The 24,841-nt window shown below is 35.6% G+C and overlaps 4 protein-coding genes across 10 annotated transcripts; 1 reads left to right on the plus strand and 3 right to left on the minus strand.

Moving 5' to 3' along the window:
- The first annotated feature begins 501 nt into the window (after window positions 1-501).
- Mtmr6 (Myotubularin related protein 6) lies at window positions 502-4,471 on the plus strand. Its single transcript, XM_011139550.3, has 13 exons — window positions 502-766; window positions 836-949; window positions 1,037-1,199; window positions 1,460-1,617; window positions 1,687-1,812; window positions 1,888-2,022; window positions 2,175-2,307; window positions 2,386-2,612; window positions 2,703-2,953; window positions 3,038-3,181; window positions 3,265-3,391; window positions 3,540-3,797; window positions 3,880-4,471. The coding sequence occupies exons 1-13, from the start codon at window positions 743-745 to the stop codon at window positions 4,039-4,041; spliced, it is 2,022 nt and encodes a 673-aa protein (XP_011137852.1). The 5' UTR covers window positions 502-742; the 3' UTR covers window positions 4,042-4,471.
- On the minus strand, window positions 4,371-9,281 carry LOC105182250 (calnexin). 5 transcript variants are annotated; one of them, XM_011139551.3, is made up of 9 exons: window positions 9,208-9,281; window positions 9,079-9,100; window positions 8,517-8,772; window positions 8,063-8,358; window positions 7,219-7,878; window positions 6,946-7,086; window positions 6,003-6,119; window positions 5,499-5,696; window positions 4,371-5,408 (listed from the first exon to the last, which is right to left on the minus strand). In XM_011139551.3, the coding sequence occupies exons 3-9, from the start codon at window positions 8,761-8,763 to the stop codon at window positions 5,352-5,354; spliced, it is 1,716 nt and encodes a 571-aa protein (XP_011137853.1). In that variant the 5' UTR covers window positions 8,764-8,772; window positions 9,079-9,100; window positions 9,208-9,281; the 3' UTR covers window positions 4,371-5,351. The 5 variants fall into 5 exon arrangements, with proteins under 5 accessions (XP_011137853.1, XP_011137854.1, XP_011137857.1 ...); XM_011139552.3 differs by lacking the exon at window positions 9,079-9,100 and having other exon boundaries at window positions 9,208-9,272; XM_011139555.3 differs by lacking the exon at window positions 6,003-6,119 and adding an exon at window positions 6,670-6,795 and having other exon boundaries at window positions 5,499-5,678; window positions 9,079-9,263.
- A 761-nt stretch (window positions 9,282-10,042) lies between these two features.
- Window positions 10,043-12,888, minus strand: LOC105182248 (thioredoxin-2). 2 transcript variants are annotated; one of them, XM_011139548.3, is made up of 4 exons: window positions 12,437-12,888; window positions 10,934-11,050; window positions 10,726-10,839; window positions 10,043-10,601 (listed from the first exon to the last, which is right to left on the minus strand). In XM_011139548.3, the coding sequence occupies exons 1-4, from the start codon at window positions 12,467-12,469 to the stop codon at window positions 10,539-10,541; spliced, it is 327 nt and encodes a 108-aa protein (XP_011137850.1). In that variant the 5' UTR covers window positions 12,470-12,888; the 3' UTR covers window positions 10,043-10,538. The 2 variants fall into 2 exon arrangements, with proteins under 2 accessions (XP_011137850.1, XP_011137851.1); XM_011139549.3 differs by lacking the exon at window positions 12,437-12,888 and adding an exon at window positions 11,949-11,967.
- Window positions 12,889-14,674: 1,786 nt separating this feature from the next.
- On the minus strand, window positions 14,675-23,802 carry LOC105182247 (WD repeat-containing protein 26). Of its 2 annotated transcripts, none has more exons than XM_011139546.3 (11): window positions 23,251-23,802; window positions 22,270-22,521; window positions 21,246-21,405; window positions 20,997-21,167; window positions 20,612-20,785; window positions 20,195-20,380; window positions 19,606-19,872; window positions 19,282-19,427; window positions 18,979-19,187; window positions 18,665-18,859; window positions 14,675-18,529 (listed from the first exon to the last, which is right to left on the minus strand). In XM_011139546.3, exons 1-11 carry the CDS (start codon window positions 23,262-23,264, stop codon window positions 18,477-18,479), a joined length of 1,827 nt encoding a protein of 608 aa, XP_011137848.1. In that variant the 5' UTR covers window positions 23,265-23,802; the 3' UTR covers window positions 14,675-18,476. The 2 variants fall into 2 exon arrangements, with proteins under 2 accessions (XP_011137848.1, XP_011137847.1); XM_011139545.3 differs by having other exon boundaries at window positions 20,195-20,383; window positions 23,251-23,801.
- Between the last annotated feature and the right edge of the window lie 1,039 nt (window positions 23,803-24,841).

Consider the following 24,841-nt stretch of genomic DNA (forward strand, 5'->3'; position numbering starts at 1 on the left):
AGTTGTAAACCGTAAGAATTGGCGAATCACAGTCGATTATTACAAAAATAATCGGCTATAATTGGTCAGTTCTTACGGCTTACAACTACGACACGTATTGTAGAATGACCTTTAATTGGTCAGTTCTTAAGGTCATTCTACAATGAGGTTGTAGTAGTGCAGTAGGCAAATTGACCAATCACGATCGATTGTTCTCTTTACGATCGAAGAATAATCGACTGTGATTGGTCAATTTGCCTACTGCATACTACTACAACCTCATTGTAGAAACCTTTACAGCTTACAACTTTACGACATGTATTGTAGACCAGGCCTTAGGGAATTATTCGACCCGTTCTTTTAACGGGCCAATACAGAGTTTACATAGGATTATTAACTTACAGATATATTTATTATTAACTTACTTATTATTTACTTATTATTCTCTTACAGATATATTTATTTATATATATTTTTTTAATATAATCTAATGCGGGAAGATTAACCAAAAAGAACAAATCTAGTGCATAGTGTTTTCCTCCTGTCATTCCAAAAAGGAATAGCAACCTTGTCTATTAGTTTAGATATATAACAGGTGTCGGTATATAAATAGCATACACGAACATTTATAATAAATGAATCTTTCTTAATCCGTAATTATATCATGAAACGCGAATTACGTGTATGTATGTTAATTGCTGTAATCGCCTACGCAAAATAGATAGCTATTCGATATAAACGCGATTTCTTATAAGCTATAAAGATGGAGCAAATAAAGGTTCCTAAGGTATTAAACGACTTTTTATTTAATATTTGTATATAGTGTAAATTTTTTTATAAAGTAGTATATTTGCAGGTAGAAAATGTAAGAATGTTGGATAAATATAGTATCAATCATTCTATTGGTACGCTTTATCTAACAGTGACACATCTTATATTTGTTGAGAGAAGTGGGAAGAAGAAAATATGGGTAAGTTATATAGTCATTAATAGTTGTTTGATTCAGAGTTACAGAGATGATTTATTATTTAACAGTGGCATATCATTATCCTTGCAGGTATTATATACGCATATATCTAATATAGAAAAACAACCATTGACTACAAGAGGATCGCCATTGTATATTAAGTGTAAACATTTCTTTATTACCACATTTGTTATTCCAAAGGAACGTGATTGCCATGAGATTTATCTCACTTTATTGAAATTATCTTGTCCAGGTAAAAAAAAATTAATTGTGTCTTATGTGCACATCTTATAGATATATCTATATTTAAAATTGAAATTTCTGATTAAGAAATAGATACAACCATCTTTGCTAAAAAAATATGTTGTATAGATATAGTTATATAACAAGGAATTAGTGTTAAAAAACAATTATTTAGCTATACAATCTTTTTCTTAGGTACATATCAATATACATGTATATATGTATGACGTGATTCAATATTCATGTTTTTTTCCTTTTTTTCATCTACAGCTAGTCTAGAAGATTTATATTGCTTCAATTATCAAGGAAGTGAAGATATGTTACCTAAACATGCAGGATGGAATTTTTTCAATGTACAAAGTGAATTTCAACGGCAAGGTGTCCCAAATGAAGAATGGTCACTTTCATATTTAAATTCTAATTATGAAGTAAATATCCTTTTCTTGTATTTTTCTTCTCTTTTATGTGTATATAATTAAGTTACATTAATTTTTTAGCTTTGTGATACTTATCCAAGGTACTTATATGTTCCTAGTAAAAGCACTAATAATGTTCTATTGGGTAGTGCAAAGTTTAGAAGCAGAGGAAGGTTACCAGTTTTAACTTACTTGCACTCAAACAAGGTTTGCAAAGAATAACAAACTAAATAGCACAGCATTTATTTACTGAATGAAATAAATATACAAATGAATTTTTAGGCTGCCATTTGTCGTTGTAGTCAACCACTTTCAGGATTTAGTGCAAGATGTCCAGAGGATGAAGAAATGATGTATAATATATTATGTACAAATCCTAATTCAAGATACATGTATGTAGTAGATACAAGGCCACGAGTGAGTATTTGAATTAAACTATAAAATTTATCTTTCCTGCTGCATAATCAATAAAAATACATAGCTTTCAAATTATAATTCTATTCATAAAATATGAGATATTAAAAATTAAATTGAATTAAAACCGACATTTTTCTTTTTGTTTGGATTAGATTAATGCTTTTGCTAATAGAGCTGCAGGAAAAGGATACGAAAATGAGAATTTCTATGACAATATTAAATTTCATTTCTTTGGGATAGAAAACATCCACGTGATGAGGACAAGTTTAAATAAGCTTATGGACCGTGAGTATGACACCTTTCTCTAAAACAATTATCTGATAGAAGTATATTGGATCCATACTTACGTCTCTTCGAATTTAGTACAAAGATCGACTTCCATGAGTGCGTTTTTAAGTGGTCTAGAAAGCAGCGGTTGGTTGAAACATATTCGCTCCATCTTGGAGACAGCTTGGTTTATCGCACGGGCAGTTTCAAACGGTGTAAGCGTGGTTGTGCACTGCAGCGACGGATGGGATCGTACCGCGCAAGTGTGCTCTCTGGCTGCATTATTGCTAGATCCATTTTACAGAACTATTCAAGGTTTTCAAGTGAGTAATCGCAAAAATATATTTTTTAAGAGGCTATGTATATATGTGTGTGTGTTTTTGTGTTTTTATTCAGAAAACTTTTTTTGTAAGGCTTTAATAGAAAAAGACTGGCTATCGTTTGGTCACAAATTCAGCGACCGGTGTGGCTACGTCAGCAGTGACGGTAAAGAACTCGCTCCAGTATTTACACAGTTCATAGACGCAACGTACCAGTTGTTACGACAGTATCCATACAAATTTCAATTTAACGAATATTTCCTGCTGACGTTACACGATCATGTACATAGTTGTCAACACGGCACGTTTATCGGCAATTCGGAGAAAGAAAGGCAGATATTAAGGTATCACCTCGCTTCTCGACATCTTTTGCTCTCCTGTGATGAGTTTTTATGAAGAGAAAATGTAAGCAGAAATTATCGTTTTAGATTATCTGAACGTACGTATTCGTTGTGGGGTTACTTCGCGAATAACACGAATGAGTATATAAACCCGATCTACAGATGCAGTCGTTATAACAGCGACGACTCCACCGATGTTCTTCAACCTAAATTGGCACCCCAATCTATCGTGTAATAAATATGTATCTTTTATACGAACACACGTTAATCCGTGTAGCCTCATAGTCCGCAATTTAATTCAAACTATTTTCTAGTCTTTGGAGGGGCTTGTACTTCAGATTCGAGAACGGTGTACACCCGAGAGAATCGTGCGAAGACTTGCTTTTATCAATCTACGATCACACCAGCTCCTTGGAAGATCATGTGAAGCTTCTATTGAAGGTACATATTGCAAGTTCGATGAAGAGCACAAGTGTATGGATTGATTCGAATGATCTGTAGACGAATGGATTCTTTGCTAGACCCGTGTAACTTTGAAGAATTGCTATTGACAGTCGCATTTAAAATTCCGATTCTCTGCCCTTGACAGCAAGTCAATTCTCTGGGGCAACTTCTAAATATAAATAACACGCAAAAAAAAGGAAAGCATAAGTTCGACAATAAATTCATGGAGACTCTGCCGAAGACCATAATCGAGAATACCGCGAACCACGATGAAAAGATGAAGGCGAAGTTAAAAATGAATCAATTGGAGAATGAATTGAAGACGGTCGCTTTGGATTGGAAGTCGTCGCGAAATATGGAAGAATGCGGGTGCTCTACCACATTTGATGCTTTTAATAAAAAGGTATACTCGCTGAAGTGTTATTCGGATATTGATTGAAACACATGTTCATTCTTTCTGTTTGATAACAACCATCCCGTTTCAGCATCACTGTTGGTCCTGCGGCTGTGTGTTGTGCACGAGGTGTATGGCGGTGCACACGAAATTGCCCGGACATTTGTCGCAACGTGCCGTGCCCACGTGCAAATCATGCCATCAGAGCTCAGCGATAAGCTCTGCTAGTCAATGGCTGCGTTCAGCGGAATGAGACGCTTCGCAGCCGATCAATGGGCGTTCAAAACAGTTCGAATATTCCGCTGAATATTCGTGAATTGGCCACTTTGGTCAACGTGTCATCAGGAAGAAACGTGGCGATCACGAGTAGACATTATTACCGCGGAGAAATTAGTGTCGTTGTTTGGTTAAATCAACTCGCTGAGAGCGATCGCGTCGTAATTGCGTCCTGTTGAACGAAAAATGTATTTTATCGTCGACGTGTATCTACAGTCTATATTTACTCGCGCAATGTCTTTTATGTGATTTAACAAGGAAGCGTAGCATATGTGAAGCAATATTACATTTCGACTATTTAGCTCCTTTATTTTTGTCTCTTTGGATTTTATTTCACGATCAATCGATACAAATAACGTAGTACCTGATTACATTTATATGTACCTTATAGATGGACTTATTCTTAACTCAAAGAGCTCGATAACACATCGAAATTGACGAATAGTATATGGAATAATTAATGATAAAGATAAATTTTATCTCTCAACTATTATGGTGGCAGATCAGTGTGCACACATAAAAATGTCCTTGTGTTTCAGGCAGATGGGATTCTATGAATAGAAATCTATCTCCTTTGCATTTTCTATCGTGTATTTTTATAATATTCAAGAAAAAACGGCTGTATATGCGTAGAGTTGTAGGTGAAATAAAAATTAGTTTGCACGTTTTTGTACAGCATTGTCGGGCAATGCTACCTAGGAACTGCAGCTACATTTGACTCCACCATAATAGTTAAAGTATACGGTATATACGGTATCGAATGACACGTCTCTCTTATTCATATGTTTCACTTATAATCGGTCGATTTCTCTACAAACATCTATTTGCCCAATTGTATTAATGAACCGTCTATGAACCGAACGAAACGAGCCTATTCTCTTAACGCTACAACACTTCATAAGATCATAATCAGAAAAACACAAATACAGAGAGAGAAACATCATGTGCTATTAGAGCATTTCCTGTTCTCTAATGGACGATACTTTTGCAATGTTTTGTTTTTTCTTTTTTTTTTTTTGTAATACAGATGCATCGTATATGCATTCTCATATGAAAGCGTATATAATCCAAGAACAGCTTCCTCAAATATATCGGTGACAATTTATATACGAAGTCGTGTCAGTACCCTCTTATATAGACATGGAATTAAATACTATTGATCACATCTCAGTGACTGACTTTACTAGTGATTTGGTAACCCTACTATCCACAGTGGCAAGTGTAGTGTGGAATGTGATAATATTACATAAATACCAGCGCAATAATTTTCTTTAAAAATTTTTTGTATTACTCTTTATTTGGTTTTCTTCGACGTGGTCCTTCGCCACTGAGTAGTGGTGCATCCTGCAGCAAAAAGAAAAGTTTATATATCGTACAAGTAGAAATTTCAAATTTAAGATTTTCACTATCGTGTTTTACGCTTTGATTGCTGACCTTATCGCCCTCGATTATTTCCTCTGTTCCAGTCTCTTTATCTTCTATTTCTTCGATAATAGGCTGCTGATCAGAAAGCTCAAGATTCGGGGATTGCAATTCATCTTTCGCGATGTCCGCGAGATCATCGTTTATATCCATGAGCTGTTTATCTTCCTCTTCTTTCGATTCCGATTTATCCTGATACATGACATTATCCTTTGACATGATATAAACAACATTTTTAACTCACTATACTTTGCGTTAATGTAGCAACGAGGATAATAAACAATACCACGTACAATGATTAGAATCTAATATACTCAACGAAGCAACCGATGGGAAAATGTAGTAGAAAGACATAAAATATAACATTCACAATTTCGAGATATTTATGGGAATAAACTAGATCGTACCTTCAATAGGATTAATATTTACAAGTGCGCATTATGTACTCTAGCCGATTTTGATTACGCATTTATATTACGCACACATATATACATCGCACTAATTTTATGTATTTACCTCATAGCAGCAACAATATACTATCAGCACTATTGGGATTAAAAATACTGATATATATACTGTCCATATCCACGGATGATCCGTGGTAAAGTTCACGATCCGTTTCCATATGCTCCACTGAATCAAATAAATACCAAATGTATATGTACACGTTTTCTAGCGTACGAACAAAGCTATTATAAACATTTAGAACCATTCGTGAGACATTACGAGGGTAATGTTTTGATTTTTCTTAGCACTTTGAGGATAAATACATAGGGATTGTGAAATGAAGACTAACATTATTCTATAATTAGAGTTCATCAATATCTACCGTAAAGCAAGTATTATACGAATGATTTAGGTATAAATACATATCTAAAACATGTATGTTATTGACTTTTGTATATACAATAATATATCTTAATTCTGGAAGATTGGAATAGATAAATTTATTTTTTAATCTTATGTATATAAGACAAACGAATTTCAATAAAATAAGATCCAAAGAAAAAGGCTAAAGAAAAAAATGTCGATTCTTTCGCAGAGAAAGATTCAAAATACTTGAAGTTTTCGTATCTCCAGATTTAATCAATTGCTCCAATATTTCAGAATTGATACATCACTAAGCGAGTACTTCTTCAGTGTCTTTTATACTTTGCATTAAATATCTACGTGAGTGTTATACCTCACGACATCGCTTGTACAAATACCAGATGTAAGCTACAACTGGTATCGCACAATACACGAAATATAATGCCCACCAGCCTGGCTTATAATTCATCGCTTTCATCATTCGACCCCACAAAGAGTCCTGCGTATCACAATTCGCAACAAGATGAAGGATTTGTTAAACATCGAATTTTGATTTTGATAAAATGTGATCTGCTCGCATGGGTCTACTTATTTTCAATGTATATGACAACGAAAGAACGTCTAAATCGTGACTGAAAAAAACACTTACATTTTCCTTGGCGATCTTAACACGTCGAATCTCGAAGGTATCGTCCGCCCATTTCCTCGCGACTTCTTCATCGTCCGTGATAATAATATTATCAAAATATATGTCGGGTGACATTGACCACAGCTCAAAACCAACAGCGCTCTAAAACAATTTCATGTCGAGCATCGCAAATTGTACCCTCCACAAGACCTAAGTTTTCATACATTAAAGGAAATGAAGAATAGAGAGATAAAGAGACAGAGAGATAACAGCGATTTGTTATCGGCTACGTACAATCGGTAACATTTCGAACGGATGTTCGTCGTTAAAGTAGTCGGGGTTATGTATAAGTCTAGGCTTCCACTTTCCTTTGTAATTGGGATTGTTAATAAGCGGCGCCAGCCATTTCCCCTTATATCGCGGATTCTTCTTCATATTCTGCTTGTATGGTCCGCAGCCGGGAGCGTCGGCGCATTTCGGATTCAATACTTCCGGTGCCTCCCATTCGCCATCCATCACATCGTCCCAATCGTCGGGTTTGACCGCATTCGGATTCGATATCGTGGGTGGTTCGTCCTCGAGCCATCCCTCAGGCATAATATCCGTCTCATCGACAATTTGCACTGGTGCATCTTCGTCCCAGTCGTCTGGCTTAACCGCCAATGGGTCGGGGATTTTTTCTCTATCATCCCAATCCTCTGGTTGCTTGTCGTCGGGATCCTCTATCTCTAGAGGTGGATTCACTGGTGGAATAAAATCATCCATCAATGAACCTGAATTTAGTATTTTATTGTCCACTTTAATCTCGTAGCTGTTATCAGGCCGTATAATCAGAGTGTACAGATGTGGATTTTTATCCTTGAAATAGTCTTCTAGCCGATCCTTTGCCTTCTTACAGTGTTTCTCTGTGATTGTACCATTTAGTGGGTTCTGATGTCGGAATATAAAATGCAGCTAAAAGTGCAGAAGGAAATATAAGTTTTAAGTGTAAAGCTCAAAACATTTCCACAACATTAAAGCTGAATCAACTGAACTTTAACTTATCTTTTCCTCCTGCTATTATAATACAATAAAACAGGAGAAAGCAAAATATATGCTATTAGTTGTATCAACATAATTTGGAAAAAGTAAATAATACCTTATGATCATTGCCACATTTATCAGGCCCAAACATTATCACATATGGTGTTTTATCTTGAAACTGTTTCAAGTCACTATAATTATCATCCAATGTGAGTAACTTAAGGTAGGCACCACCACATTCCTGTCCTTCTTGGAAATTAACTTCATATTGTACAATCAAAGGTTTGTCTTTAAAATAAAATGGCTTAGTTAATAATGTAGAAATGGCAGCATGTCTAGCTTTGCTTTTAAGCACTAGTCCAAAATCTCCATTCTCGGCATGTCTTTTCAGCTCTTCGGTGGACCAACTTCCTAATAAATAATAAAAGGATGGTAAAGTAATGAATATTTATTTAATGTTTTACTAGATGGAATTTGTTTAAAACAATATAAAATATAAATATAAATATATAAGTAAAAATTACATATAATAATAAATAAAAACTTGTATAAAAATATAAAAGCTTTACCATCATATTTTGCAATATCTTCATCAATATCATCCTTCTTTGCTTCTGATAATACCCATGTGTTTTTAAACCTTTCTTTACTGTCAAAGTGCTCTGCTAAGTAAGCAAAGCCGGAAGGTTCTGGACTCTTGTAAGGTGGCTTATGTGTCGCATTCCTAACATCCTCATCATGACTTTCATCTGCATTTAATATATTACAACATACACCTAAATAAACTAATACAATACACGCTACGAATTTTGCCATTTCATATTCCTGAAACAAGAATGAAGGTGTTAGCTTAATCTCTTAATTCTACTGTGGATAAATTATATTTCTCACGATAAGATAAAAATAACGCCGTGTTTGACGGTGTTCGTGTTGACGTTTCTAAAACGGACACGTTAAAAAATGTTATAGATAATAAAATTAGCAAAATATTAACTCCGATATTGCGTCATGTATGTATATATTTACGATAGAGATCGCAACGTGAATAAGATTTACGTAAACTTTTTATATATTGCATAATTAGTCTTATGTTATTGTGACAATATACCGCTTAGCGAAATATTTTCTTACCGGTGTCACCGGATCACGGGTCCTAAGAATAAATAGTGGCAGATATAAAAATCACACCGCAAGAAATCGATGAACTCGTGTATTATTCAATTATTTAATAACGATAATTTAATCTATTTACATACGTACGTAAGTTACACACCGAATGGAGCGTTCTGAAAAGGAAGCATCAAAGCTGAAAGTTTGTCTAGACTGTACTACTTACGAAATAAAAAATGTTGGCTGACCCACCGTTGAGTCGTAAAACTGTGGAATAAAAAGAATGGCTCACCTATCGTTGAGTCGTACTACTCGTATCGCTTTTTGCCACGACACCACCAGACAGCGCCAGAAAGTCGATTAACCACTTTCCTTAGTGTCAAAATCTCCGCTGAGAGTCGCCACTATCTTTAAAGAAGAATCGAGTGTTGTGACATGACTCAATCGTAAGTCAGATGTAATATAATTCAATTATATGTCAAACATCTTTATTTTCAAGTCTCTTACGGCTTAATATATCAATTTAAGAATTCTTTATATTTCTAATTAGATCAGCTCACTTGTAAGCCAGAAGGCCTAAAGATTAAATAGATATTATAAGCGCGTCAAATAGAGCCCTGTTGAAATCAAACGTAAAAAAGGACTGTAAACAAATGCCTTGTCATACTTCACCATCATTCATGCAAAATTATGTATTGTAATAAATAATTTATTTTTCGTGCTTAGATAAATATGAAACTATTATTATAGTGGTAGGAATTCCTCTTGTATATATAACTTGTAGAATATTCTTTTTCTAATATCTTTATTGCTGATGTTTACATCTAAATAATTAAAATTTTTCATGTAAATTATTATTTCTGAGCCACTCAAATTAGTCTCATTCCTGAAATAGCTTAAGTATTCTTGTATTTAACGAGTACTCGGATATACTTCTATTCTTAGATTATACGTATCATACGTTGAATCAACTACTCAAAAAGTATTTGCATTGTTAAGAAATTTGTTGTAGTTTATTAGCAGTATCGATTCGCATGGCATATTCATACGTAAAATGACAAATATAAAATATATACTAGTATACATTTACAAATGCATGTTTAATCGTGCAAATTGTAGCATAGCATGCTATTATTATAACAGGCTTAACAATATCATAACTACAATTTTATCATTTTGCATTAAATATTTGCAGTCGTGGATAAATTTTCATAACTAGTTACATATAAATATTGTAAACTGCTTTTGTTTACTTAATATATTGTTTATAGATATTTATAAGCTGATTACATCTTTTTTGCAGAAAAACTGACTTTGCCTCATCCCTTTTCAACATGCATAAAGCTAAGTAAAATTTCATTCATATTTAAAACCTCTATATATTATATATAGAAGCTATATATATTGTTTGTGTAAAACAATGCTAATTAAGTAATTTCACTTAAAAATATAATATATTTAAACGATCATGACAGAGCGAATTACTTGTGCTTTTGAATTGTATTTTTAAGTTTATCGTAATTTGCGCCAGCAAAGGACTCCAGCTGAAAATAAAAATTTAATTATTGACAAAATTGTATCTCTATTTAGCCAATTCTATTATTAATGCAGAAAAATCTAATATTCAATTGGTTGAACTTGTTAAATTAATTTAAATTTAATACATACCACTTTGGAGTTTTTTATAAAAACAAATGTGGGCATACTGCTTATTTGATATTGTGCAGCAACATCTTCACATTCATCCACATCAACTTTGAGAAAGATAACATCCTCCATTTCCTATAATGTATATATTTGTGTGTGTGTGTAAATATATTAAATAAATAATATAATAATTCAATTTAATATAGCAATTAATGATATGATAAAAAACCTTTGCCAACTCCGCCACCTTAGGTCCAATCATCTTGCATGGTCCACACCATATAGCAAAGAAATCAATCACCACCAACTTATCACCTGCTTTCTCAAGCTTGCTGGTCAAGTCTTCCTATAAAAATTGATCATATTAATGACATGTGTTCTTAACAGAATATTTCTGTTTATTGAATATCAGCTGTTTAAATATATATTAATGTAATAAAACAGATATAGGGGAAAAGAACAAATATCTGACAATCATGTTAGTGATAAGATATAATAACAAACAGTCGACATATGCAAAATATGGCATTGTATTTAAAGACTTATAATTTCACTCAATACGAACAATCTCCATAACAACAGTTTTCAAATATTTAAACTTTCAAATTTATAATTAAAAATAAATATATTTTGTACAAAATTTGGCTCTTCATCGAATGCGAAAAAATTCGAAAGTTCGCTCTTATCCTTCCAAATTACAGACACGACGTATGCGACTGCATGAATACGACAAAATGTAAGTTCGTAAAATGAAACAAATGCAGCACCGTTCGTCATTGATTAACGATACGATTTAATCTCTCGCTCGAGCACGCTCTGTACGACTGTGCGAATCTGTTTGGACAGGCCCTAATAATTAATTAAGCTGATTATTGCTAGTGTAATTGTCTCGCCGATGGAAAAGTATCCAGGCTTATTATTATTTTTCCAGCTTCAGCGCCGATGCGATCAGTCTCGCGCGCGGCTGGATGGCGTAATCGGAATCATTTATGACTGACGTAACGCTCGATGAGTTGTTCTGCGGTATTCGCAGCTGCAGTTGAGCGAAAGGAACGAAGGCGGAATCAATGCCTCCAAGGTCGGGGACGATTTCGCGAAAAAGTGTGACAACTCACGCGCGAATACGCCAGTGTTGCCAGACCACATAATCGTGCTCGAGCTTTATGCAGTTATTCCGTTATATCTCGTCACGCATGAGATGGGACGTCACGCGGCTTTTTCCATCCGCACGATATTTAATTTACCATAATTGAGTCGCAATCCCCGTGAGTGTAATTCTCTTGAAAGAAATGTCGGTAAAAATCAATATCTTGTCACGTGATACGACTATTTCGCCTAGCCTAGTATATGCGACTTTCTCTCTCTCTCTCTCTCACATACACCAACTTATTTTTATCTATCTCTATCTATCTCGAACTCCCTCTCTTTTTTGCGCGTTCTATATTATATGAACTACATTTCACAAACATTTACCGCGACCACTCGGTCCGGTATTTTTTGTACGCATTGTGCATGATGCACATCCTTTATTTCACCAGGTTGGTAGTTGGTACCGCATGTTGATCTAGCAATATTGTCTCATGGTACACAGAATACGAAAGCCGTCGCGCGCTCGCGGCTTTTTAACACCCACAGTTATCTCATTTTTTTATTACGGAATATCATTGCAACTGGCGTTGAAACGTCTCTCGCGCGCTCGTTCGCGTATCTCGCTACTTCGTCGATTACTTACTAAGTTTTCGATGAGGCACACCTCTCCAACCATTTTGTGATATCGGGGACGGCGGGTTCCTTCTGGCGAACGAGGCGGTAAGGTCTTCAATGATGAACTGGCGCTACGAGACTTCGACAGTGACTAACCGTGTCCGACCAACCAGCGCGGCGACTGCTTCGTCACGGCGCGTACCAATGGCGTACAACGCAGCGATGGTGGGAGCGGGGACAGGAGGTAGTGACGTGTTACCGTCCACTTGGCCGTAAATCACCGGATGAGAATCGAAGACCAGCCGAGTTTGCCTAACGTTTCTCGCCTCTCACGCCACGCTTCTTCGTAGCGCAATGTGGCGTAATATAAGGAAAATAGTGCGTGAGTATATGCGATATTGTGCTCCTCCAACACTGTGTGCAGTGGTTCTCACTCGGCGCCCGCGCTCCATCACCAGACGGACTCCCCCGTTTCTTCGTCGTGTTTTTTAACGACAGTTTGACCTCGACCGATTTGGCGTCGACTTTGCCGCAAGTCCGCGCTTAAACCGACCGTGCGTCCGTAATGTCAAGAATGCGCGCTGACATGGCGTTCTGTGCGCTTTAAACGCGCGATCGATCGATTACTTCGTGTTGTATACACGCGTTATGCACAATTGTGAAATTCCGTTCGAGTGGAACCTCAACGAAAATGTGTCGAGACATCGATAACTTTTTTAACTTTTTCTTCACTCAAAATGTCCTTTTCTCCGTCGACTCGTTATGATGTGAGAGCAATGTTAATATTCGCCCCGTTGAAGATGTTGCGAATATAGAATATTAGAAATATGGCAGCCGCAAAATGGTGCGATTTGAGAAACGCTGAACCTCATTCTTAATCGGTCTTCTTGGTGGTTAATTGGCATTCTCAAGAATTCATCGTTTAATTGGTTTTTACGAAGTGATTTGACAATATCATCAGTGGATAATTGAATAGTACTTGAATCTATTAACATTAGTACCACAATTACACTTGAGATGTAAACTTCAAAATATAGAAAGTGGTTCAGTTTTTTTTTTGTTATGGAATGTTCACAGACTTTTCAAATGACTTCTTGCTATAATGCTTTTGTATTTTTATTTAAATAAATTAGAAATATATTAAAATCTCAATCGTTCTCCTGCCAGATTATTCTATCATACAAGTCATCTGTATAATTAAATTATATATGGAAGGCTTCATTAGAAATTAGAATTTTAGACTTTTCAAAAATTTAGTCTCCATTTAGCTACATGAGTTTAATATACTTTAATATACTAATTTCTTAAGAAATAAATGCATTTAATTAAAAAAAAGAATATTTTTATATGTTATGTTTTAGTTTTGTTGCATGAAACTGCATTTACCTTACAAATGCTGATTTTATGTTAAATAAACTTGTAAAAACCAGTTGACAAAAAAATAATATGTAGGAAAGAGGAGAACATGTTCCCATATTAAACTTATTGATACAAATTATTAACATAATTGTTATATATTGGCATGAGTAGTATCCTATATAATTATCTTTTAATTTAGATATGTATCTAGCAGATAATAAAGTAAAAAGTAACAATTGCGTGAAAGTAAAGTATAATGATAATATACGTAATATACTTCTTATGTCTTTTATTCTTTTGTAGAATATTTTGTATTATTTATGCAGCTTTATACCATTCTATAAAACTTTGTAATCACCCTATCATATATAAGCAGACACTATATCATATAATCGATTATCTTAAAATATACCGTTTTCACTACCTATGTTAAGAAGATGTACGTGATAAAACATCTGCATATCACTATAATTCATTTGTGTTAAAAAGTGACTTGAAGATCTGTTCTCCTCATTTATAGCCGAAACACGAGTATGTAATTTAACACACGTCGCACACTGTCACTAAACTAGATCAATTATATCGAAACATACTTATGTAAAACATTTGACACCATTCGAGCTTCTTGAAAAAAGAAAAAAATGCCAATTCTTTGACCAATTTTAAGTTTCTTCGGTTCCACGTTTCTTCGGTAAAAGAATATCAGAACACTGGTAAATTTTGTGAAACAAGTTTTCGAAAGTGCACTTTTGACATTTTCGCCACGAGAAAATCGACATTAAATTCGCCAAAGAATCTGCGTCTGAAAAAATCGTGATTTAATTTCGGACATAGTCTGTAGAATACGCGTTATATATGTGAACGCAATTTGATGCGATGAACGTATACTTTATCACAAAGTTAAAAGTACAATTGAGAGCTTTGCCTTTATTTGTCTAGTGATAAAAGATAAATCGAGATATTTGACCGTATAGTAATACACTAATTCGTTCTTCATTATACACAACCATTTCGTTTTTGCACATTTATCTATGAAAATTAAAAATTTCGGAAGCTATTATTATTGCTTTCTCTCTCTCTCTCTCTCTCTCTCTCTCTCTCTCTCTCTCTCTCAGAGTATCGTACAACGGTAGATATACAAATACTTATAACAAACGGACAATTCAACATTCAACGTTATACAATAGTGGATTCGTAGTATCTAGTTGAAGTTTCATGTGTATCGGGCTAACGTAAGAATGCGTAAGATTAATTCAAGTATGCATATGCGAGTGAATTTTAAAGGATATTTATAAAGGTAGCTTGTTGGAATTATTACTATACAGCTTCGTTATACCCAGGACTGTAGAATCCGTCGCGTCACGAGTGAAATAACGTTTTGAATTACGCGAGAGATTTATGAATTTTCGTTCGGATCGTAAAGTGCTAAGGCACCAGAGGTAAATGTTGCTAAATGCAAATGATAATAGTGTGACTGACATTACGTTATTTCCTGTTTTAACATTAGAATCATCAACTACAGAAGTTTTCTTTGCATGTAAATGTGTTTAATAGTTGTACATGTTGCAAAGGTATTATTATTCTTCTTTTTTTTTGTTTGTACAAGTTTACATATATATATAGGTATATCCTACATCTCTCGATATTCTCAGACTTCTTGTTTACTCCGGACAGTAAAATAAATTGAACGTTTTTTTTTCTTTAATATACTCATCCCGTTAATTGCCATTGTGTTCTAAGTGTGTATCTCTGTCAAAATTTTATTTTCTGTATTCCAATTTTTCTTCACGTGTAATCTTCAGAATTAAAAAACTATGTTTATGAGAGTGCAGACAATAATTTGAAAAAAAAGAAGCGAATCTAAGAATCTTCTTGAATATTGTGTATCGTCGCTACACCGATCTTCTCATTCTAGTAATACTGCGTAATGTATCTACTATAACCATTTGTCAAGTTATAAGTGACGAAAAAGAACACATTACATCCTTCGATTCATGGCAGTTAATAAGACGAGTACAACATTCGTAATTCTTCAACATTACCTATGTATGTTTGTCATTTCACAAATTGTTTAATTACACATAAATAAATTAAATTTCACTTAAAAACATTTTCGTTATTCACGTTAAATGCTCGACTGAAGAAAAAATTATATAGCCTAATGACGTACATAATAATATAATTATAATAAAAAATAATATTAATAACAATAATAGAGTGGTGCGGGGCGGTCCATTAGTTAAAGATCTGCCTGTGGCAATCACAAGGGTACTACACGAATGGTGAAATTCACTTATGCATTTTGCACAATCTACCAAACTCGTTATCCATCGTTTTAGAACTCTAGGTCACTATTCGTACAGTTCCCTAATAGACGCCTAAAGACAAAGCCGAATTCATCAATATGTAATCATGAGTCGCAATCTCTCTTATTTCGATATTTAAATATCGTTCAATTTAAATCGTGAATAATGCCTCCAAAAATCGTGGATTTGTCATCTGCAAAGAATTGCAAGAATCGAAAAAACGAGTACATACCAAGTAACATCGATACCACCTAAAATCTGTTGGAATAAAATATAATCGAAAGATGAGGTGTCTTTTTGAAATTATTATGAGTACCTTGAAACGTAAAACGAATATACAGGTAAATATATATGTATATATATACACACACATATACATATATATGTGTGTATAAACTTTGTACAGATGTGTATCTGTACCTCGGAAGAAAAAGGACTGATTCCATTTGTTCATTTATTCAGTTTCCAGTTATAGAAGTTTTAGAATTTGTAAATGTTTCAGAATTTCTAAAAATTTCTTAAGTTCAGTCATAAATTTCATTCTTTATATAATCCTAAAATGTTATTTAAAATATCAGTTAATCAATTCATAGTATATATGTTATACGCACAAACACATACATACACACAAATCTTGAAATGCTTATAAACTCACACTTATACAATCGTAAACAATGAAGACGTAGGTATTGGACTTTTTTTTTTCATGCACTCAAGATGCAGATATACCACTTGAGTATACACATGTGCCCACAATTTATAATCTAGAATTTCAAAACCATTTATTTATAAGGATATGATCGTTTAACAAGGATTCTCAAGATCAGAAAGCGCGGAAAAATTCATAGAAAGCAATCGATTGGAGATGCAAAACATGTCACATCGTAAAGCATAAACGATCGAGGAAACGAACTCATAAAGTCAAAGAATGGTAACAACAGCGAGGAGCAGTCGACTAGTATGAATTTCCAATGGGAGATTGTTGCCAAGATTTTGCAGTGCCAAAAGTAACATCGATTTTAAAAGTTCTATTCGCTGCCTTATGTTTAACATTATGAAATGTTTAACATTATGAAATGTTTAACATTAATGTTTAACATTATGAAATGAGAAAACATGTAAATAAACCCACTCATTCCCTTAAAGCTAGCGTAGTATGATTTGTCATGCTGCGATAAAAATATCACAAGCAGCAGCAAAATTTGTATTTCTTCATCGAATTTTTCCGTTCAATCCGCAAAAGACCGATAAACCCTTGTGAGATTGCGATTTGTGATTAGATACCGTTACGCTTCACAATACTCATAATACTGCAAGTTTCGAACACGCTGCGGATGGTATCGATAAAACTCGGAGCGCACTCGATCCCCATTCCCTAGAGACCTTCTCGATAATACACATAGACTGGATAATTTTTTTCATGCAAATCACACGATTATAAATCCAACTAAAAATTGATATATCATCGTGTTTTTCTTTTTTTTCTTTTTTTTCTTTATAAATGCTTGAACAAATAGAAGGAAAAGATTTCACACATTTACAAATATCGCTCTTTAAATTCTGTAGTTCGTTACGCTGCACTAGAAACGCAGCAAAATATTTATTTCTCCACTAAACATTTTCGAATTCCCGCTCAGTCCGCCAAAAGTTCCGATAATCCCTCACAAGATTACGATACATACTTGAAAATTTATACAGTCTCTTAAGAAAAGACGAAAACTGCAAAACATAACACATTAAAATAATGTATATATATATATCACTAATCGAGATGACCAATTTCGAATAAAACTCTAGACCCGAGACTGTGGTATCTTTTTACAGTGCTTATTAGTACAATTAGAGTCAAATCTGACAAAATTCTCGTCGAAACATAATATCTCTACGATATTGTTCCAAGATTATTATGTGGATTCATTCCATGCACAATATGTTGCCGTTTGTTGTTGGATATAATTTTATCTTTAGACACCAATTCTCTAAGACGGAATTTTCTTCATTTTCTACTCTGCCGTATAACATTACTTTATTATATTATACCGTATTATACCGTATTCTCGATTATTAGTTCTCGTAATTAAATCACTCAACGTTTTCAATCGAGATAACACAACGAATTCCATGATGTATATAAAATCCGTAAGATAATATGAAACAAAAAGTATATATGCACAAATGTGAAAATTACACTCGATGGTTGGCTTCGGTTTTTAATGGTTAGCAGTTGTTGCTAACATATACATCCCTCCTATTATCTCCGTACGCATTGGATGGTGGCTAAGAGCGACAGTAGTGAGGTATAGAAGGGCAACTGCAGAAGGCAGAAAAATGTCAGTATGACAATCAACACGACAGTCTTTTGAACACCATGAGGTCATGGGAACCCTGATGCGCTGTAGTTCGCTACGATACCATTGCGCGCCAGATGTCAATATTTGAAGGGGGAGCTTCTAGCGCTGAAAACAATGACAAAATATGTGAGAAAAGGAAAAATTACACACATACGTACACACGCTTGTTTTTTCTCGATAAACGAGCAATGCTTTATTCAAGACACAATTACGACACTCATAGCATTTTGAAACACTTACCAGCTTTATCGTAATCGGATCCTTCCGGACAGGCTGATCTTGGACCCCATATCCTTACTGTACAATCATCCGATACGGAAGCCATCATTTGGTGATAAACGGGATTCCACGAAACACAATTGACTGTCCTACTGTGTCCTATGAGGGTCGCTATAGGTTGTTCTCTTTTGATATGCCATACATATACTTTATTGTCTATGATAAAATGAAGAAATATTATTATGACGTTGTTCTTTTTCGCGATTTCGACTCCGTACGAAACAAAAGGTATAGGTAAGTGCAAAAATACATTTTTTTCATCATGCATGACAAACCTTCACTGCCAGATGCAATAAAGTCCTGATTAACTCCTCCAAAACAGCTGTGAATAGTGAAATGTCCCTGAGTGACACCTTGAAAACGTCTTACAAGACATCTATCATGTAAGTCCCAAAGGTGAACACCTTGATTCGCAACGTTAAGTAACGCAAGTCGATCAGTTTTATTTACGCTAAATGACATGACAGGATGATCCTCTTGTAATCTGTAATACAGTTCACGGGAGAATCCTATTAAAACTCTTGCTAGACGAAGCAGTCGGGCAACCCACGTCTCACAGGTCTTTATAGAGAACATACATTGTGAAATCGCATAAATCGTCGAAGTTGTATCCGCGAATTCGATGATGTGAATCGGCCGCTAAGACTGTTTTGCCATCGTTTCGACACCATAGACATTTTACTCTTATCCCTTCCCACGTCTCAGAAACATTGCCATCCATATCCTAAATTGGTTAAAATTGCCAAATTTACACACTACGATCGAATACTTCAAACAGCATATTCAATATGCATATTGAATGAATTTTCGTCTCGCAGAAATCTTCTCATTACACATATCCTATTATATCGAATATCGCAAATTGTAATTATTACTAATGATTTCTAAAGATGCACACGTACACATTGGTAGAATTGACCACGGAGACCTCCCGCGACGAACTTGTTCGAATCACGATGCCATGCGCAGGCCGTTAACGAGTCATCCGTACTTTGAGTTAGTTTTACACGTAACTCACAATCTGGCGTGTCAACATTCCAGAGCCACAACTCGGGGCAATCCTCAGGACCGCAAGCGATCAGATGAGTGCTATCGGGGCTCCAAGTGATTAACGCTACGCCATATGTATGTCCTTCGAGTGTTTTTCTATGTGTTACTTTCAACGTTTCCTGCATCATATTCAGATAAGTGTTCACCGAGGTACTTAACCGAAGAAGGCAAAACGTATGACTTGGGAGAGAAACAGCCGATATAAGTTACTTCAATTTTCAATTTATCTTTCAAAATTTCCAAACACACAACCATCAATTTCATATTTAACATAATAATCAATCGCTGTAGTTAACGCGGTATATGTTGGTTTGAAATATTTGGAAATTCCAAGATTTCGATAAAGAAGAACTGAAGGGAAACGTGCATCGGTTTCTCTTCCTCCAAGATATAAAATACTGTATCGACGATTTTCAGCACGATGTATTGATATATACTTACTGGATCTACATCCCATATAATTACAGTCATATCTTTAGAACCTGTGGCGAGTTTGAGACCATCGGGCGAGAATTTACAATACCAAACTTCGTCGCAATGGTCATTGAGTATTTGTATGGTATGGCACGGAAATTCTTCCTTGCTACAGCTGTGATCCACAAGCAGAGAGACGTTTTCTAGACTTGTCTGCTTTGGAAGGAAAATGATTGGTAATTTCAGCAGAGCAGTAGAGAGATTTATCTCACTAAATTTATCTTTCTTTTGATTTCTGTAATAATTTCAACTGTACACGCACGCGCGCGCTCGCATATGTGTGTATGTGTGCGTACATGCGTATCACAGTAATATAATATTATAAAGGAAAGAAAGAAAATAATTTAAAATTTAATTTAATAACGATAGAACTCATCAATATACCTGCGTATGTGTTACATGATACGTGCATTGTTGATTTTGCATTTCCACAGCTTGACAAAGTAAAGAATGAAGTCTGCGCGGTGGTAACATAATGGAGGGTGGCAGGTATCTTTGTAGTCTATCCATAAGAGCAGCTCTGGAAGCTGGTCCTTTACCATCCCAGCCTGCACGTATCTGTCGAAATATACATATATACATTTGTCAAAGTGATCGAATTTTTAGTTATAAATCAGAATTTTGAAGATATCTCAAGGATAATCTTACAAGAATCGATCCTTGCGGAAATGTGTTAACGCAAACGCGTACAGAAATTTGTTCGAAGCGTTATATATTTTAATCACTTTAATGTTTTAACATCATATTCCGTATCTAAAATAAAATATACCTGTAATTCATCTCGTCCACTGCACATCATAAATGCGGACAACTGATGAACGCGACCGGTATTATGGCCCAAAGGTGTAAGCTCGTTACGTAATACTTGTAATGCTTCCAATACTTTACCCTCTTCTAAGTATTCCAAATATTTCTGTTCCAATAATAAGAACTTCATCTCCTGCGGATGTAAAACATATTGTTAAAATTAAGTATCTGACTATCGTATAGTTATGTGGAGGTGGAGGTAAGAACTCACCACTAAACTTTGGTTTGCACTGTTTAGAAAAGACTTGAGTTCATTGAGGTCGTGATCCGCTTTGCTCCAGTCGCCGTCCATAACGTGTTGTCTAAATTTTGCCGCAGCGGGATGATCTAGTCGACATCCTGATTCTTGCATGAGCAGATCCGCAGTACGACTGAAAGTGATATTTTTTTCGTTATATTGTTATTAATTGTGTTGCACAGCATACAATCTTATGAAGTCACATAGTTCTTTGAGAATCTACATTAAATATCGACGTAACAAGGTGTAACAAGTGTTACAACAAATGTGTCAATATCTTATCTGTATCAATTTATATGTCGCGATGGTGAACATATTGGCTTTTGTTATATTTTTTATTATTATTAAAGTATCTTATAATTACGAAATTTTATAAACGTAATATTACTCAAACTAAACCAAATATACATAAACATTTGAGGTTTCAATGAGCTTGAATATTTTCAATGCCATTTGCCATTTTTACATTGCCTGCTGTTATAAAGTAAATATAACTGACAGATATACATGTATTTCAAAGTTCTATAATTAGCTTTCTCCCACTATGTAGGATGAGATGCAGATAGTTTGATACCATCTTCTTCATGCATACGCAAGAATAAAGACAGTAAAGAATGTGATTCTATCTATGAAATTCCAATTAGTAATCAAGAAATGACTACGATAATAAAGAAAAATGACCTACTCCATCCTTCTCCTATCTCCATAGCCTACCAAGATTAGAACGCATATGCAAACTGCAACAATATTACAAAGTCATACTTAGTTGCTATTATATAATAATTAATAATAATCATTAATAATCAGTAATAATTATTATGTATATATTTATACACTAAGTATGATAATCATTATAATAATAGCTATCAGTAATAATTTACGTATGTGTTCTAATACTGCTACACTATGGAAATAGTGTATAGGTTATCTTTCTTTTCTAAACAAGACTATTTGATTAGCATATTAAAATATTAAAAAGTTATAAAGTGTTACATACTCTAAACCAACTGTCTTCAAGTGTTGTCCGATCAGTCTCACAATGTCCTGATTAGTTTTGTCCATTATCTTTGGAGGTCCTGAACTTGGATTTGCTTCCCCATTCACACCACTGACATCATTATCTGTTTCTGGCAACAAATTGCCATTGGCAATTTGCGATCCACCAGAATCTGCTGTGTCTCCATTCTGTTGTAGTCCAGAAGATACGCCACTGTTTGCGGCTTGCTGTTGCATTAAGCTGTAGCGCATACTGGAATGTTATCCATGATGGCAATACTGACAATGCCACAATACTAACACAATGACATAATAATCGGCAAGTCCTATCTCAGAAGAAATGTTTTCTCATAGTAATCTTTAAAAGTCTTGAGAAGTCTATTTAAAAGTCTTGTTGTGAGATGCATATTAGGTGGAGAAAATGGGGGAATGCAGGAAGAGGTAGAGAAAGAAAAGTGACAGCAGCAAAGAGAGAGAGAGAGAGAGAGAGAGAGAGAGAGAGAGAGAGAGAGAGAGAGAGAGAGAGAGAGAGAGAGAGAGAGAGAGAGAGAGAGAGAGAGAGAGGGAGCAGAAAAAGATGGCAAGGAGCTAAATAAACAAGAAAATCGTGCGAAGGACACGACATATACGGAATGAAAACGGTGAATCCGTGATTTTGGAAATCACAATGATCGTACGAGAAAATTCAAGGACGATGCGAGCGAAAAAAAAAAATTCTGTCACTCTATCAATGCATTCGCGCACTGAAAGAGAAATTTTGAAAGAATTTAAAAGAGAAAGAGAAAAAAAATGCGATAGAAAGCGAGGCAGAGACAGAAAGCAAGAACAGAAGGAGGGAGGGAGTATGTGAGCAAGAGCGAGAGAGATAGAAACAGAAAGCAGGGGGCGACAGAGACACAGAGAGAGGGAGAGGAAGAGAGAGAGAGAGAGAGAGAGAGAGAGAAAGAGCAAGAGAAAGGAGAGAGAAGGGACTACACGTTACCGATAATTATCCATGTCCAGGCTAGAGGAAGAGTGGTTCTCGTCCGCTGGTGGTACGCTAGCCGGCTGAGAACTACTACGGGACCTTTTGCACGGTGGCGGAGCGAGTCCACCGTCGTCCGACTCGCCGCTCGAGGCCAGGCTTATGCGCGTACCGCCCCGTTTTTCACACGATTATTGTCTCCCGTGGGTGGTTATCGTCGGTGATCGGCGGCCGGAGCTGGGGTCGGGGGCTCCTGAGCACGCACGCAGCCACGATTGCGTTAAGAGAACGAAAAAAGATCCTGTCCTCGTCCCGTCCTAGCCTCCCCTCTTTTTTTTCTTCTCCTCGCCACTTGCCGTGCCCAGAACCTAAAAGCGCTCGTACGACTTGTCGCGTGTCCCGTCCGGATCACAGGGTCGTCACTCTCGCAGCCGTCTTGCCGATGTCGTTCCACTCGATCGGAGATAACACGGAGAACACAGAGAAGCGAAGCCGTTCGTACGCCTACCGAAACGGATGGCAAGCCAGGGAACAATGACTGCAACACAGCTGATACTTGTTTGGATCGTCGTTTACGTCACGCCGTACTCTCCTTGCGGATAGGCTGGCCGACGATGATTACGCCCCCTATGTACATGTGTTCCGCACCGCGGACTGTCCGGTCGGTCATTTCGCTACGGCACCGACGAGATACTACAAAGACTGTTGGCAGAGAGAAGCCTGAGAGCAGGCATGGCTGCATTTACACAGCAGAGAGAAGCCTGAGAGCGGGCATGGCTGCATTTACAGCGTTATGGAAAAGTTGGCTGATTCGCAGCGCTAACTGGGTCCATTTTTCATGGACATGAACTACTAAGCCAATGTCCACGATTTGTTGGTACTATTCCGTGCTATGTCCATAATTATTTGGTTCTGTTCTGTGCTATGTTCACGAGTGAGCTAGATTAGTTAGATAAAAACGAAGAATCGGTCTTTGTCTCACCACCAGTGAATAGACAATCGCGACAAAGCGAGCTAGCAGCGATGTTATCGTAAGGCAGACGTCATCCCCCCTTTCACCCCCTTGTTTTCCTTTCCACATTGTTTTATATTCATAATTCGGGAAGAAAATAATTTCGAGAGTTCGGATGATTTCTAGCAATGACGCGACAGAGATAACGCGCGGCCACATTAATTTGTCATGACTTTTATATTACTTGTAATTACATAAACGCCCATATATGCAAATTATAGATAATTATTGCGCATATGTTTTAATATTGTGCAATATGGTATATAATAACAACAACTTCATTTCTTGCAGTAATTTTTTTAAGATCTTCGTTGAGGTCGTGAATTAATTTTTTTCTTCATCAATCAGTTTTCTGCAAAAATTACGATTTTTTAAATAAAATATATAATGTTTCTCTTCTCTTCTCTCCGAAGAGTTAATTAAAAAATATGTACTCCAGAATGAACTAAAAATGTGTAGTCAGAAGAGTCAATTTAAAAGTGTACTCCGAAAAGTCAATTTAATAGCGTATTCCGAAGAGTCAATTTTAAAGCGTACTCTGAAAAATCAAATTAATATTGTAATCCGGAAAGTCAATTTATAATAGAATATTTACTT

This window comes from Harpegnathos saltator, unplaced genomic scaffold (genome assembly GCF_003227715.2).
Source record: "Harpegnathos saltator strain DR-91 unplaced genomic scaffold, Hsal_v8.6 scaffold555, whole genome shotgun sequence".
NCBI classification, from domain to species: domain Eukaryota; kingdom Metazoa; phylum Arthropoda; class Insecta; order Hymenoptera; family Formicidae; genus Harpegnathos; species Harpegnathos saltator.